The sequence below is a fragment of the Tachypleus tridentatus genome, chromosome 3 (assembly GCF_004210375.1).
Source record: "Tachypleus tridentatus isolate NWPU-2018 chromosome 3, ASM421037v1, whole genome shotgun sequence".
NCBI classification, from domain to species: Eukaryota; Metazoa; Arthropoda; class Merostomata; order Xiphosura; family Limulidae; genus Tachypleus; species Tachypleus tridentatus.
Window position 1 is genome coordinate 18,922,488 of NC_134827.1, and position 17,610 is coordinate 18,940,097.

The window sequence follows — 17,610 nt, forward strand, 5'->3', positions numbered from 1 at the left end:
GGCACCGAAATGCCCCTTTCCTTATTACGGATACTCCAATTAAAAATTTAAGTAAATAATGAAAAAAACAGTCCATAGGTAAACGACCACGCCTTGAAGTTTTTGAACAGCAATCTTCAACATCTGTACCACCGATTGAACCTCATTTTCTTATCCTACATTCTCTTTCAGACAATGCTTTAGGGGAAATGCCCCCTTTTTTTATTCGGAAGGGACTGGAGGGACTTGCTGGCTCTCCAAAGTCAGTAAATAAGCTTCGATCTGGTGACATATTGGTGAAAACATCCACATCTCAACATAGTGAATACCTCTTGCATTCAAAGGCAATTAGGGATATACCTATTGAGGTTACACCTCATGCTCCTTTGAATTCATCATGAGGAGTCATTGTTGGGAGGGATTAGAAGAACATCCCAGAGTCGGAGATTCTCGCTGATTTTTCCAACCAAGAAGTTTCTGAAGATGGAATTATGATGCCGACCAATGTCCTCATTCTCACATTTACTTCGCCACGTCCGCCTGCCAACATCAAGGCAGGTTATCTTAATTGCAGAGTATGGTCATACATTCCAAACCCTTTCCGATGTTTCCAGTGTCAGAGGTTCGGTCACTCGAAGATGTCATGTTGTGGTTCTTTGACGTGTGCTCGTTGTGGTGGCAAGGATGCTGATGCATACGAGTGTGAAACGAACTCTCATTGCATCAATTGCAGTGGCTCTCACCCGTCCTACTTTCGTTCTTGCCCTAAATGATTGGAAGAAAAAGGTGCAGCGTTTGAAAACTATTCATAGCATTACTTATCCTGAAGCTCGAAAGTTGCTATCCACCACTTTATCTCGGACGTATGCTGTTGCACTACGTTCCAATATTACAGTGAGAGTGCAAACAGATCTCTCTGTGCCTCCAAACGAATCGTTTTCAAAACAAATGAAAAGTGTTTTTACCTCCATGGTTAAGAAGGTTGATGTATTAACTTTAACATCTATCTCTTTCCCTTGCATACATCCCAACAAATCCCAAGATCCACATCCTTTGATCCCAAGTACAGGCATTTCCTTGGATACATGTTCTTTTCCCACCCCAAGATGCAAAATAATCATTCGTTCACGTCCTCTGTCGCTGGAATTCCCTTCCAACAGCAAAGACCTGCCCAATCAACCCAGGACAGGATCCATGGAGGTGGATAGACTTCCCTCGAATAAAGACAGTAAAGAAAAAAGACGTGGTCATAAACAGAAATGTTCTCCACCCAGTTCGCCTACACGTAAATAAAAATGGCCACTTTGATACAATGGAACTGTCGAGTTTTACGTTCTAATCTGGATGACATCAAAACACTGATTGCTTCCTACCATCCTATTTGTCTCTCCTTAAAGGAAGCATTTCTGAAACCGGCCGATACAGTCATCTTTTGGCAGTTTTCTTTGTACAGAAATTACTGGCTATGTAATGGACGAGTGCATATATGGGTGGCATTGTTGGTTGATCAGCATGTGCCCACCCTGTCTTTGCTACTCAACACACACTTGGAGGCCGTAGCCATCCGTGTTTTCTTGGATAGTACCATTACTATTTGTTCTCTCTACCTGTCACCTGGGGATAGACCTATGGTCAATCAGACCTTGATACTCTCATTGAACAGTTGTCGTCTTCCTTTTTAATCCTGGGGGACTTTAATGGACATCATTTCCTCTGGGGAAGTGCTAATGTTGATAGGAGAGGTCACTCTGTAGAGCATATGCTTTCTGATCACAACTTTTCTCAATACTGGTTCTTCTACTTATTTTCATGCACCTAATCAGTCCTTTACTGTTATTGATCTCTCAATTTGCTCCCCTTCATTATTCTCCCATTTTTCATGGATCACGAGGCAGTGATCATTTTCCTATAATTTTGAGAGACTGGCCGTGGTCGATGCCACCCTACCTGCGTGCCCCGGTGGAAGCTGGTTCAAGCAAACTGGCCATCTCTCACTGCTCTCACAGAACTTGATTCTGCTATTGTGTGTCAGCCGTTAATAGACGACTGTGTGGCAACGGTAACTGACTGTATTATACAGGCAGCTGCTCAGTGTATTCCTAAAACCTCGACACGTTTTCCACGATATATTCGTCTGTGGTGGAATCCTGCCTGCCGCATGGCACGGAAGGCTCAAAACGGGCCTGGGATACTTTTCGTAGGAATCTCACACTCGCACTGCATCGCTTTCCAGCAGGCCCATGCACATGCTCGGTGGGTGAGACGTCAAATTCAGAAGGAATCTTGGATTACACTTACAACCAGCATATTTTCTACCACCAGTTCCAAAGTCATATTGGACAGGATTCGAAAGGTCAGTGGGCAATATAAATCTGCCCTCCTCTCGATCTTGCTCTCTGATGGCCAGGAAGTAGCTGATACCTGAGCATCGCCGACCCTCTAGGTGAAACTTTTGCCGGGTATCTAGCACTTCTGCTTCTTCCTCCACCTTCTTAGCCATCAAGACTCAGGCATAGCAAATACCTCTATCCTTTCAAGCTGATTGTCTCTATGACTGTAATCGTCCCTTTACACTGGTGGAACTTAAATTGGTCCTTCATTGGTCTGGCAGTAGATTAGTTGAACCTGATGATGTACGCTATGAAATGCTGCGCCATCTATCACCTGCTTTTCTTACTATTCTTCTGCTTGTTTTTAACCGAATCTGGCAGGAGAATGTTTTTCCTGATGCCTGGCGCCAGGCTATTGTCCTACCATTTTCTAAGTCTGAAAAGGATCGCAAGATTCTTTCAAACTACCATCCAATTGTTTTGACGAGCTGTTTGTGTAATACCTTAGAGAGGACAGTAAATGCTTGTCTCATTTGGTTCCTCGAATCAAACAACCTCCTCTCACCCACCCAGTGTGGGTTCCGACGACAGCGCTCCACTATAGACTACTTGATTCGACTTGAAACCTCTATCAGAGAAGCATTTCTCAAAGGACACCTTGTATCACTATTCTTTGATATTGAGAAGGCTTATGATACAACTTGAAGGTATGGCACTTTGCGAAACCTCCATGCTTATGGGTTACGTGGCCATTTGCCCATTTTTATTAATTTATTTTTTAATGTAAGGAGATTCCAAGTTCGTGTGGGTTCAACATTTTCCCGTTCTTTTTTACAGGAGCTTGGAGTTCTTCAGGGCTGTGTTTTGAGTGTCACGCTTTTTAGTATAAAGATTAATACCATCACTGAACAACTCCCTCTTACTATTGCAAACGGGCTCTATGTCAATGACTTTCACATTTCATATCAGTCGTCGAACATGAGGTATATTGAGTGGCAGCTACAGACTGCCCTCAGTCGTTTACAAGGGGGCGTTGCAGGTGGATGTTAAGTTATTAATTAGTATAGATATAAAGGTGTTTCTAATTAATAACTTAACATCCACCTGCAATGCCCCCTACAAGCAGGTACCCGTTTATACTCTCGTCCCTAAGACGTATGTCCGTCAACGGTCACATTCAAACTCCCTCTTTCTTAATCTGAAGATGACCTAGGAAGGTCGAAACGTTGTTCTCTCCTTATCAATAAAAGTGTTAATACCCATACCAGACGTTCTGAGATACATTTGTGTTTCAAGTGGGTTTCTCGTCATCAAGAGATTCTATACTCTGTAACGAAAAAGTGATCTTTATTTGTATAAAATGTATCTATTAAAACAAAAATTGTTTAGTAAGAAAATTGGATCAAAAATAAATCCAGGTTTATTTTCATCATAGTTTACTCTAGTGTAAGGTATTATTTAAACAGCACTGGATATGATTATTTTCTCAGTGCAAAGCTACTCAATGGGTTATAGACATAGTTCGCCATGGGAATCAAAACTATAATTTTAATTTTGTAAGTCCGTGAATTTAACCGCTGGTTCACTGGAGACAAACAGCGCTGCTTGTGATGACTTGTGTAAGATACGAACAAAATTAAGAAATAGGCCATAGTGCTTTAAAATAATTTAAAGTGCTTAAGGGATGTAATGATTTAAAACACGGACATTTTAATTGTGCCAATCAAAGAGATAAGGGCAGAATTAGGGTTAGGGAGGCTTGCTGGGCCTGAAGCTACTCAAAATGTGTCTTAGCCTTCCTCATAGCCTCGTCGCGCAACAAAAATTTCTAACTGAAAAAGCTATGGATGCTCACAAGTTACAACTTGAATAAAACAAATAGGATATTTAGAAATATGTAAATAAGGTTAGTAAAAATGAAAGTAAACAAGGCTGGAGATATACTGGAAATTATTTCCCTACAAGTCCCTGTTTTGGCTCCATGTTGTTATTTAGAATTGCATTTGGTAGTCAAAATAGGGATTTGTACTTCAAGTAAATAGCGTCTACAATATCGTCAGCCCTGTTTTTACGATAGCTGTTTGAAAGTGTTTTCATTCCATCTTTGTATTTATTTTGTTTGCTGTTTTGTTTTAATGCTTAACTATGGGCAAAGGATTATTGGTAGCTAATTTTATACAATGTAATGACAATCAAGATAGCTTCTAGCTGGCTGATATGGTTCATGATGATTTACTGTAACTATTGATTATTTGATCTCATTAATATGAGATGTAAAATGTTACGTCAGAGCTGAAGATTTATCATGAAGATTTTGAGTATTTATAGTTTCTGTGTAAATATGTTTATATATTATGCATAACAAAGGACAAATATATGCCTAAAGTGAGATACAACTTCCACTAAGTGCGTGTAAAATTTTACCAATAGAACAAAAAACCTTTTTGAAGAAAGATGCGTCTGAAACATTGCTTTAAATAAACCTCCGTGTATGTTAACGTATTTATTATACGAATTTCTAAAATAAAATTTAATATTATATTATATTGATTTCATTTTTAATACTTCATATATAATATAGCGGCTGACTCTCTAAAGACACACATTGTATAGTGTACAAAGTATTGAGTTTCTACATGTTATAGTCATCTAATGTTCGTCCATGATTGGATGGTAATTTTTATTTCACTACTGTATTTAGGTTTTTAAAAGCACACCAGATACTTTAAAGAAGCTAATTTCAAGTAGTAACGATAACATCATTTACACCATAATTTATGTTTTATAGCTTATGTCGGATATAGAATAAATAAATCGACTTTTCAATACTCTTACTATCTTCGCAGTACTTTACTTAATACTAGCTGGAGTACCCGTCCGTGGGATGGAAATTGTATAAATTTGTGATTAATGAAAGGTTATATTAGAACGTAAAACATCACTTTTCTTAAAGTAGCGTATTTTATTAATTCCATCAGTTCCAGGCCCGTATTATGCAAAGTTTACCCTATAGAGGGAGGAAGAGGTCAAACTTACACCTGACCCTGTCTGATCAATTCCAAGTAAACCTAAAATACGGCCCAGAAATGAGTGAGTGATAGAAAGATCGGTCAGTAAACTTGTTTTATTCCTTTTCAATAAACTCATTCTAGGTGTGATGTAATGTTTCGTATGCCGGTCTGCGGGTCGGAGGGACCAAGGTTCTGGCTGCAATATTTCACCAAATATGCTATATACTATTAGGTGTGGATGCATTTATAACCGTGACAGTCAATCTCGCTATTCCTTTACGAATAGTTGCGTAGGTGGCATATGTTACAGTCTAGTTACCCTTTCTGTGAACAACAGCTCCAAACCTTAAGGTTTGGCTGGATTGACTGATTATGCCATTTGTCCAGTAAGGTGCAGTTGAGGTTGATAGTACCAAAACTACTTTCGCAAATACACAACTAGAATTTTGGAAGTTTGTTGATAATAGGATTGAGAACTATTTTTATTATAACTTCTTTAATTTTATTTAGAGCAAAACTTCTCGAAGCCTAAAAACAATCAATAAATCAATGTTGAGAAAGGTTCTTACAAAGAGTAATAACAGAAGAACCAGATTTTTAGTAGAAAAAAAATGTTTTATTGGTATAAAATACAAGGTTCGATCCATAGTAACGAATACTCGTGGGTTACAGTCAAACACTGCGAAGAGTATTTAGAGAATTACGAATAAAACAAAAATTTTCCCATTGAAAATCAGTTTCTTAAATTAGTGAAAGTTTCTAGATAGAAAACTTCTATATTACGCCAAAGAAGGAATGTAAACGTTATCATTTTCAAATCGTAACGCTTTAAAATGAATTTCATAGCATTTGGAAATTATTAATTATTAATAAAAAGTAAATACGATGATATGGAACATACCCAACTTTCCTATATGAGACTCGTTAAAAATATCCCATTTTTCTGTTTACTTCACGTTGTTTTACTGTGCATCTCTGTAGTTATTTATTACACGAATTGTATGTTCGATATAGATTTGTTTTGAATTTCACTCAAGACTTGCAACACCCACCACCAACTCTTAGTATACGTTATTACCAATGAATAGTGGGATTGGCTGTAACATTATAATGCTCTCACGGCTGAAAGGGCGAGCATGCTGGGGTAACTCTCAGATTTAGAGTCGAGTGACCTGATCACTAGGCCATGCCAGACTACCTAAATACAGGAAGTTATGCTTCACGAACAGATTAAACACACAATGCAGCAGTGCTAATTTGGTACTAAGAAAGTCTCTAAGCATGGCTTAGTGGTTAGCGTGTCTAGACTGTGAATCCTTGGATTCGTGCTTCGAGCCCTGTTATCTTAGAAGCTCGTTCCGCATTTTGTGACCGTAAGTGTGCTCCTAGAGTGACAGTCAAACTCCACCAGCCGGTCAGCAAAGAGTATGTTTATTTGTTCGTTTTGTTTTTTGAATTTCGCGCAAAGCTACTCGAGGGCTATCTGCGCTAGCCCTCCCTAATTTAGCAGTGTAAGACTAGAGGGAAGGCAGCTAGTCATCACCACCCACCGTCAACTCTTGGGCTACTCTTTTACCAACGAATAGTGGGATTGACCGTCACATTAACGCCTTCACGACTAAAAGGGCGAGCATGTTTGGTGCGACCGGGACTCGAACCCGCGACCCTCAGATTACGAGTCGAACGCCTTAACCCTCCTGGCCATGCCGAACCGCAGCAAAAAGTAATTGCAATAGTTGACAGTAGATGACTGCTGTTAATTAGCTCGCGTATATTTTATCTGGATCTAGAAGGGTTGGATTAGATATTCCACTTCTCCCTGCACCGGTGTTTTATTGCACTGTTTTATATGTTGAACATCACATGAATGAGGGTGTATTTACCACTTATTATCATTGCACCTCTATCTATGTGGAATGTTCATCACTTCTGCTGATGTAGGCCCGATATGAACAGATAGTTTGGGCGCTCGACTTGCAATCTAATGGTCACAGGTTCGAATACCCGTCACACCAAATATTCTCGCCCTTTCAGCCGTGGGGGCGTTATAATGTGACGGTGAATTCCATTATTCGTTGGTAAAAGAGTAGCCTAAAAGTTGACGGTGTGTGGTGATGACTAACTGTTAGATTAGGAATGGCTAGCGCAGATAGCTCTCGTGTTGCTTTGCGCGAAATTCACAACAAACATTTGACCTGAAGACGAAAGGCGGAAGATTTTCTAAACGGCGTCCTCTACACTTGTGTCTCCACAACAGCCAGTTGCCGTCCATTCTACAGAGTTTCATTATGAATAATCTGCCTAAACAATCTGTCAAATAAAACGTTTGGTTGTTTATTCACTGCTTTCGATTTGATCCATTGTTTTGAATATACTTTTCTCAGAAAGTGTATTAAAGAACTTAAAATTCATTCTTATTTAAAAAAAGACATCGGCAAAGAAAATACTTAAACACATATATCTTTGAGTATAACATTGCATTTTTCATAAGCTTATGGCATTAGTCTAAAACTTTATTTTTTTAACACTATACGAACACATTTAATAGTTTTTTTTTATGTCTTTAAGAACAAGCAGGAAGTAAAACTTTGTTTAACCATCTTAAATCCTTTTTCGTATCCATGAGAGGATCAAAAAGTTATTAAAGGTTCAACAGACACCAATAAAAAATTAATCAATCCACGAAGATGACCTTATTTTAGTTCTGTTTACTTAGTTCTAATTTTAAATCTAAATTACCTCTATGTCTAATCAATTATTTTCAGTCTAAACAACAACTGAAAACATCCAAATTAAAACAGAATTTTTCTGTTTGCAACTTTCCCATTGACAAAACAGTGAATTCTAAAGGCTTGTAGCGCTAAAACTGGGTGTTAATGTCCGTGATGTACAAAACACAGACAGCCTATTGTGTGGCTTTGTGCTTAACAACAAACACAAAATGTTTCTATTTTGAATACAGTTCAAATTACGTTTGCATTCAAAAGTAATGTAGAGTAACATCACGTGGATTATATCGTGATTTTGCTTTTTTTGGAACGTCGTCGAAACCTATTGGCTCTTTTCGATTTTGTTTTTGTAAATAGTAACAATTAATAGCAGGTCATTTTTATTGACTTGTGTACATGAATATGGCGAACTTTGTACACAACTAACTTCGAAGAATAATTAATTCGTTTCACTTAATGATAAATTTCTATTTACATCATTAAGTGCGAATTATGGTTTATTCTTAGTAAATTTGATAAATAAATAGTTAGTGTTTGTTGAATTATCTTTCCATTTATTAATTCATTTTTTTCTCTGCATTTGTAGGCTACTCCAACATTAGTTTTGCCCATAATTGTCACAGAAGATTTTGACAAAATGGACACCCCTGAAGAGTCATCATCTGGTAAAACCAAAAGCCATGATCGAACTCGCTCTCTTTCTGGAGGAACATCCAAGATGGCTTCCCTCAGAGAAGCTCTAACCCACAATCGAATGAGGCGACCCTCTGGTGACGACGTTCTGTCAGCTATTACTCCAGCACGTAAAGCCGCCATATTTGAATCGACCCGTCCTCGCTCTAAATCAGATAGCAAACGTCAACGACCAACGATCATATCGACAATAAAGAACTCTGTACAACAAACGTTTTCTTCCTCCTCCTCCTCCTCAACAGGGGGCGGTAGTTCAACAAAATCACCAACAGAGACTACATCCCATTTACCATCTTCATATGGTCCAGGTAGCACGGGAAATCAGTTAGACCCTTTCGTACAAGGGGATTTTCGTCGACCAAGATCTGGATCCGACAGCAAAGGTGGACCCGTGTCCAAAGTAATTGAAATGTTTCGGCACAGATCCCATTCTATTTCCGTTGATATCACTTCTAAGGTCAGTCATGAACTTTAATATGATTATTCTTATTGTTACATTAAATGTTCTGTTTTTGATAATTTTACTCGGTCTTTACAACTCCCTATCAATAATTAAACTTGTTATTTTTTCTAATGCGGATATCCTTATAAAACTTAACACTTATTTGTTCCTATAAATAATCGTATATGAACTGATACTACAAGCTGATTTCTTGTATTCTTCAGGAAGAGTATTTTGATCAAACCTTTTTAAACACCCTTGTTTGTCTTGTTAGTGCTTTATTTTTTGTCTTATTCTTGAAGGATCGTATTTGGATTTACCATATACTTGTTTAGCTCATAGATCTATTTACACTCTTAAAAGGTAAATGTAAAGCTACACATAGCGTTGCAGTATTCGTGCTATATTTATTTACTATAGTACAATAAAGATTTGAGTACTGGTGACATCTGTTAATGAGGGTAAGGGTGGGCATTTGATGTATCTGAATTTTGAGAAAGACTTATCAGATTTTACAAAGGTTTGTAAAATAAAATCTGATTGTGTGGGGATAAGTTAGCAAATTGGATAGAAGGGTGGCTGGATGGAAGAAAGCAGAGGCTTGTTACAAATGGAGTCAAACTGGATTAATGTCATAAGTAGGGTACCTCAATGTTCAGTCTCAGGACCATTGCCTTTTTTGATTTACATTAATGACACAGATGATATTAAGATCTTGGGTGTTACTAGCTGTGACAAAGATGCTACTTATTTACAAAATAATTTAGACCATTTAGTGAGTTGGACAAGTAAATGACAGATGGGTTTTAATTATAATAAGTGCAAGATAATGTATGTGGGTTATCATAATTTGAATTATAACTATAATTGGATATGAATAACCTTAATAGTGTCATGAAACAAAAAGATCTTGGTATAATATTCGATCGGTCTCTAAAACCATCCAAGCAGTGCGATGTTGCTAGTGGTAAGGCAAATATGATTTTAGGTTGTATCTATAGAAATATTGGACACAAGTCTAAAGAGGTAACAATTTCATTGCACATGTCACTGATGAGGTCGTATTTGGCGTACTGTGTTCTGTCTTGGCCTCCTTACCTTAGGAAAGACATCGAACTGTTGGAAAATGTTACTAGAATGGTGCCTGGGTGAAGGGTGCTGTCATATGAGGAGAGACCGAAATATCTCAAATTGTTTTATTTTGAAAAAGAAGATTTAGGGGGGATCTGATTGAGGTGTTTAAGATTGTAAAGTGAATTGACGGTAGCGATGCATCATATTTTTTTCATATTTAATAGTGAGTACAGTAGGACTAGGGGAGATAAATGTAAGTTTTTGCCGTGTAGTAGTCATCTTCAGCTTAGATAGTTTCATTTTTCTGACACGGTGGTTGGCCATTTTGGAATGGGTTGCTTTCATATGTTGTGTTGTTGATTAAGTAAATTTAAACAAGTTTAAAAAACCTTTAATTATATAAATGATAAGGACTCGAATTAAATTTTGTTTTTTTAAAAGATTGAAGAACAATCGAGATGGATGAATAGGTCCCCTGTTGCCTCAAAATGTTATATTAAATAATTAGCGCAGGATGAACTATTAAAGTTTGTTTTGCTCAATCTGTCAAAATATGAAAGTACAGTGTTTAGTCTTTATTTTTAAAAGATACCTGAACAAATCTTGCTGAAAAACGTAAAAACCAACAACAACATACCTTTTAAAGCTTATGTAATAATGCATATCAGAGAATTCAACTGTGACCTGGGGCCCTTATATCGATGACCTTACACAATTTGTATTTCAAATTTATTACAGTTTTTAAACTGAAGTTATTAAGATTGTGTTAATTTAAATCTTACGGAGAAATCTATGAATTAGAACCCGGTTTCATATATTTGAAGGGACTTAGGAATAAGTTAGAAAGCATAAGATGTGAGCGTAAACTTTGCTCAGTGATCTTTGTCTTTGAAAACTTACGATTTCACCATGAGAAGAAATAACTTATTTAGATGTTTAAATAAAGTTCGTACACGACGTTGGAAATAACATAGACAGCTGCTGTCAGTGCAGGAAACTGGCGGTATTGATGTCATTAATAAAACCTGTAGTTACCTGCAGTGACGAGAGATGTCGTCCCTTTGCTCTTCCGAAACATTAACTACTCTGAGCTGAAGAAGATCTATCTCTTCTTTGGCTACAATTACAACTTTGATTATTTTTATTTTTACTATTGAAAACACCTGTGATTTATTTCAGACGCTCTCACCCGGGGAGTCAGTATTCGGCTCTAAATTATAAAAACATTGTCCTCTACACTTGTCTCCAAAACAGGCAGTTGCCGTCCATCGTAGAAGTTACAACTTATGATTTGTGCTTTTCAATGTGTATCATTTAAATTTGTTAAGCACATACAGCCAACCAAACTAAGTTAAAACGTTTCACAATTGTGCTGGTCATTCTAATATACTTTGATTATGTAGTTGTTTTTTCAGTTTGATTCTATAGGTTATTAAACAGAGGAAGTGAACGTTCTTCAAAGAAAGACCCGGTGTTAACTGATTCGTGGACATTAATTTTTGACTGACATCGCTGTCTGGTGGTGAAAATAAAATTAAAATTATTACGATATTTATATGATTGGTAAAATATTTACTCTCTTTTGTATGAGTTAATTAGCAACTATATCATTTATATATATTTTAAATACAGACATTTTATATCTAAGTTCATTTTAACCTAAAGGTTTTGTTTTCAGTAAAAGTTTCAAGTCTTGACGAACGTTAGACTGAATGTGTTCTGGTCATTGAACGAATTAAATTGATAAGAATGATGTATAACATGTTTAGAATGATGGATAGGGTACTACAGTTTTTACGTAGGGTTAAAATAGTAAATATAAGTGCACCGGAAATCCTTTATCGACTATTATGCGAGTTTTTATACATAAACACTGCTATTGGAATCGTCTACAATTCAGTTTTGAAAAGTCTTCATTCAATGTATTGAAATAATTTTTTCATATTAATTCTAATATTTAGACTGAATTTTGAGAAAAAAACACCCTATGAAGTGCATATATGAAAGTGCGAAATACTATGCCATTATGAACTGCAAAAGTAAACTAAGGAAAATACGGAATATCTTTAGGAAATAGTAACGTTTGTACATACTTGTAGATGGCGCCTAGTAAGTATGATTATATCAGATGACATTATTGAAGCTATCGTAGTATTCTGAGTGTGATCTCAGGAGCTATGTGGTAGTTGCCGATTATTTAAAAAAAACAAATAAAACTCACTATAGTTTCATTCAAGTCTATTGGTGCTAAACTCCAGAGTAATACAGCAATAGATACCAAAACTTCGATTTGATTATCCATAATTCAGCCATTTTGTTGGTCAGTAATTTTCCAAATGACCTGTGTATCCATGTAGTTGTAGTAGAAATGAACTAAAAATTGATGTACTTACTAAGGGCTTCGTATGAAAATTCAGTCCCCCCCCGCACCCCGTGGGTCAGTGATAATTTTACAGACTTGCATCGCTTAAGTTCTAAGTTCGATTCCTGTAATGGAAAGAATGCAGATATCCCACTGTGTTGCTTTCCCTGTAGCTCGAAAATTCTAAGTTTATCGTAATTTAGCGTTTGGGTATTTCCTATCCTCCATCACCACCACCACACACATACACACTAACTAGCATGCTTTAATATCCATCAATTATATAGAACTAAAGCAGAAAGCACTACGTTAAATAATACAAGTATATTGGGTAGAAATGTTTAATTTATTTACTATATTATACTAAGAGAAACTCTTAACTTGTGTTCCTTATTATTAAAATCACGTAGAAACACTCAAGAAAACGTCACATTATTTAACCACTGAAATTTGGGTAATCAAGTTTAAAGACAGTAAACAGTTCATAGATACAATACACCCCGAGTGTGACAGTTCCACCATCCGACTACAGAGATGCTTCATCAATTTAAATTACTCGACGAATTCTCTCTTAAGCATGTATATAACTCATTTTAAATTCATTATATCATTGCATATTATTCTGTGAACTTTCTTGTATGTGATGTTGATTGCCCAAGTAACCTTGTTCCTTTAGTTACATAAACAAGCGGTATCTGTCATAATGGCGGTAGAAATAGAACACTTTGTTGGAATTACATTCGCCATTAAGGCCTTTTTCCCTTTTCTCCTAAAAAAAATCTACCGGAAAAATGTATTACTTTATGAGGAATCTGGGGAGTACATCGATCAATAACAGGTGGATAATATTTAACGAAGTTATGATAGGCTTTTATCGGTAAAGTTGGGTGAATATTTTTTTTCATGGCATTGCTGTAGTACATCACCTAAGAAATATTCAGAATTTCTTAACTTACTGAGGAACTACTGAGACAACGAAGTAGAATCTTCGAGCGTTTTTCCTGTCGAGGTGGAATTGCCACACTCTTCTCAGTAGCACAGCTGTATGTCTGCGGAGTTATACTGCTAGAAACTGGGTTTCGATACCCGTGGTGGGTAGAGTACTGAAAGCGCCTATTTTGTAGCTATTGTTTTCTCTAAACTCCAAATAAACAAACATACGAAGTGGAATCGACGTCGCATTCAAATAGGGGTGCGTATGTCATCGTAGTTGTCGATACGATTCATATCTAGTTCAGAGGTTTCTTACAGTGTTTGACAGCCTTATCTGTAGTTTATTATCTACATCACTAACACTGTGTTGTTTAAAACTTCACGCTTTACAGTGCATTTTTCAAATTCTCGTGATTCATCAACTAAATGGCAGTTGGTAAGAAAACTAAGAGAAGTACAAACGTATTTTACACAACTATTTTCTGGTTGTTAATTTCTGAGGGTACTTTGTATGTGATGTTTTTGATAAAATAAATGAAGATAACGTGTAGAACTGAATGCTAATCTTTCTTTATTGAATCTTTAATTTTCAGGAAAATTACACTGTTAGAACTTCTGATTTTTTTTTTAAAACAAAAGACTTGTAATGTTTACTGAAAGCTTGCCAAATTTCGTGAAGATACATAAATCTTACCGTATGAATCGATACAATCGTACCACTGCTTCACGATACGATACTTGTATAGTATTACTGCATCGCTACACCTTTAGATTCAAAGCTAACCTGCAGAATGTCCGAAGTGTAACAGGTGTTAATGCAGTCACGATACCGTAACGGTTACTGAGAAGTTAGCCGAAAGTAGCATGACCATAGTGTGTGGGTGGCTCACGGATTATAGTAGAGAGGAGTGCTAAATAATGGTGAAGTAGCACGACCATAGTGTGTGGGTGGCTCACGGATAAGATTAAAGAGGAGTGCTAAATAATGGTGAGGTAGCATGACCATAGTGTGTGGGTGGCTCACGGATTAGAGTAGAGAGGAGTGCTAAATAATGGTGAAGTAGCATGACCATAGTGTGTGGGTGGCTCCCGGATTAGAGTAGAGAGGAGTGCTAAATAATGGTGAGGTAGCATGACCATAGTGTGTGGGTGGCTCACGGATTAGAGTAGAGAGGAGTGCTAAATAATGGTGAAGTAGCATGACCATAGTGTGTGGGTCAGTCACGGATAAGAGTAAAGAGGAGCGCTAAATAATGGTGAGGTAGCATGACCATAGTGTGTGGGTGGCTTACGGATTAGAGTAGAGAGGAGTGCTAAATAATGGTGAAGTAGCATGACCATAGTGTGTGGGTCAGTCACGGATAAGAGTAAAGAGGAGCGCTAAATAATGGTGAGGTAGCATGACCATAGTGTGTGGGTGGCTTACGGATTAGAGTAGAGAGGAGTGCTAAATAATGGTGAAGTAGCATGACCATAGTGTGTGGGTCGATCACGGATAAGATTAAAGAGGAGCGCTAAATAATGGTGAAGTAGCATGACAATAGTGTGTGGGTCTGTCACGGATAAGAGTAAAGAGGAGTGCTAAATAATGGTGAAGTAGCATGACCATAGTGTGTGGGTCGGTCACGGATAAGATTAAAGAGGAGTGCTAAATAATGGTTAAGTAGCATGACCATAGTGTGTGGGTCGGTCAGGGATAAGATTAAAGAGGAGTGCTAAATAATGGTGAAGTAGCATGACCATAGTGTGTGAGTGGATCACGGGCAGAACAACCTTAACGACCACTCCGAGCAAAGAAAACGGCACTACAAAATGATCCCTGAGTCTGTCCATGCACCTCACGCCTCACTATTTCGGATCTCATACACCACCACCATCTATTTTCTGCCGTTGACACGGATATTACTTGTTAGTAGGTATTCTGTTTGGGAAACTCTTGCGTTAAGAAAACAACGTATAAACGATATATAAATTACGGCTAGTAGTTTGTGTTTTGAGCTTTAAATCGATGAGTCTGGGGGTTGAGGTGTAACGTTGCTGCTCCGCACTTTCAGCTGTATACGCGTTATGAAAGTGACAGTCAGTCACACTGTTCAGTTCACAAAACCGGGCAAAGACCTGTGGTAGTAGTTATTGTTGGATGACTGGTTTCTCTTTGGTTAGCAGTTAGTTCAAATTTAAGATCAGTTGTACCTGAACCCTAATAGTCTTTGACCTGGTAATTATGCCCACGTTCATTTAAGGTGCCTTCTTGTTGACAAATTCCAAACTCACCATTGTGATATTTTGACTTGTTGATACTTTAGTTGCAAAACGTAAAACAGAAACGTTTAAAGAACAAAATCATGTTCGTCAGCAAAACATGAATTATTTATAACAATCTCCAAGACCTCTTAAAATACAGACAATCATCCCGTACACGTTTTTGTTTCTCTTTTCGGTAAACATGAGGCCCGGCATGGCCAGGTGGTTTGTTTGTTTTTGAATTTCGCGCAAAGCTACTCGAGGGCTATCTGCGCTAGCCGTCCCTAATTTAGCAGTGTAAGATTAGAAGGAGGGCGGCTAGTCATCACCACCTGCCGCCAACTCTTGGGCTACTCTTTTACCAACGAATAGTGGGATTGACCGTCACATTATAACGCTCCCACAGCTGATAGGGCGAGCATGTTTGGTGTGATGGGGATTCGACCCCATGACCCTTAGATTACGAGTAGAGTGCCTTAATCACTCAGGAGTGCGTTTCCCCTCGGTGGGAACAGCAGATAATCCGATGTGGCTTTGCTATAAGATAAACACATGCCTTAATCACCTGGCTATGCCGGGCCGGCTAGGTGGTTAAGGCACCCGACTTGTAATCCGAAGGTCACGGGTTTGCATCCCCGTCGCAACAAACACGCTATCCCTTTCAGTCGTGGGAGCGTTATTAATGTGACGGTCAATCATACTATTCGTTGGTTAAAAGAGTAGCCCAAGAGTTGGCGGTGGGAGATGATGACTAGCTGCCTTTCCTTTAGTTTTACACTGCTCAATTAGGGACGGCTAGTGCAGATAGCCATCGTGTAGCTTTTCGCAAAATTCAAAACAAACCAAACCAAAATATGAATGCTTGAAAACGTTTCGTTAGGAAACACTTTGTTATCATTTAGATATAAATTACCAACGAAGCATGGGCGCCCACAGAAATATTTTAAGGGGCAGCGACAAAAGAAGTGTGTTGGGATCAACTTTTGCAGTGTGATTCAACAGACTAAAAGAATGTGTTGTGTGTGACTTAAACCCAAACACAAATTCACAGTTTTAATTAAAAAGTTACTAAAATTATTTAGTTTAACTACGATGTTAAGTTTATATCATATTACGTGCGTGCTGGTTATTTAAAGAGAGGTTATTTTACCTGAATGTAAGGTAAAAAAAAAACTGTACGTGTATGTCATATTTAAATATGCATAAAATAAACCATGGAAGAGTTATGTGACCGTCAGTCCCACTATTCGTTGGTAAAAGAGTAGCCCAAGAGTTGGCGGTGGGTGGTGATGACTAGCTGCTTTTTCTCTAGCCTTACATTGCTAAATAAGGGACGGCTAGCGCAGTTAGCTCTAGAGTAGCTTTGCGCGAAATTCAAAACAAACCAAACCAACAATTGGAATCTTAGCTCATACTGGAATTTGTGTGTCTGACGTATAGGAACAGATTGCAGATTTGAAAAAAAATAAATAAGTAAATAAAAAATTGGAAAATGATTTTGAAACGGATCTCCAGCTAGGCTGGATGATTCTTAAAACAGTTCATGAGAATTCTGCTCTTATTGTTTTTTATCGTGTAGCTACTATTATTTTTAGTTCGCATATCCAATAAATGCATTGTGAAACATTTTAATTTAAAATCCAGTGTATTACGTTCGTTACCCGTCCCAGTAAAGTATTATGTATGTTAGTATAAAAGCTCTTCGAAAGTGGCAGGAAACCCTCCTTAAATGCTTGACGAAAATTGTAAAATTTAAATCAAACGAATATCTCTGTACCTCTAAAGTGACCCCACTCTTCACCAATAACATCGG

General features: G+C 37.6%; 1 protein-coding gene across 10 annotated transcripts in view; it reads left to right on the plus strand.

Annotated features, from left to right (window-relative positions):
* LOC143246477 (5'-AMP-activated protein kinase subunit gamma-1-like) overlaps positions 1-17,610 on the plus strand; it is a 190,939-nt gene that overhangs the window by 111,514 nt on the left and 61,815 nt on the right. For all 10 annotated transcript variants that reach the window (XM_076493273.1, XM_076493272.1, XM_076493274.1 and 7 more), the window contains one exon: positions 8,636-9,199. In XM_076493273.1, coding sequence (XP_076349388.1) covers positions 8,687-9,199 — 513 coding nt within the window. In that variant the 5' untranslated portion in view covers positions 8,636-8,686. The remainder of the gene's footprint in view (positions 1-8,635; positions 9,200-17,610) is intronic.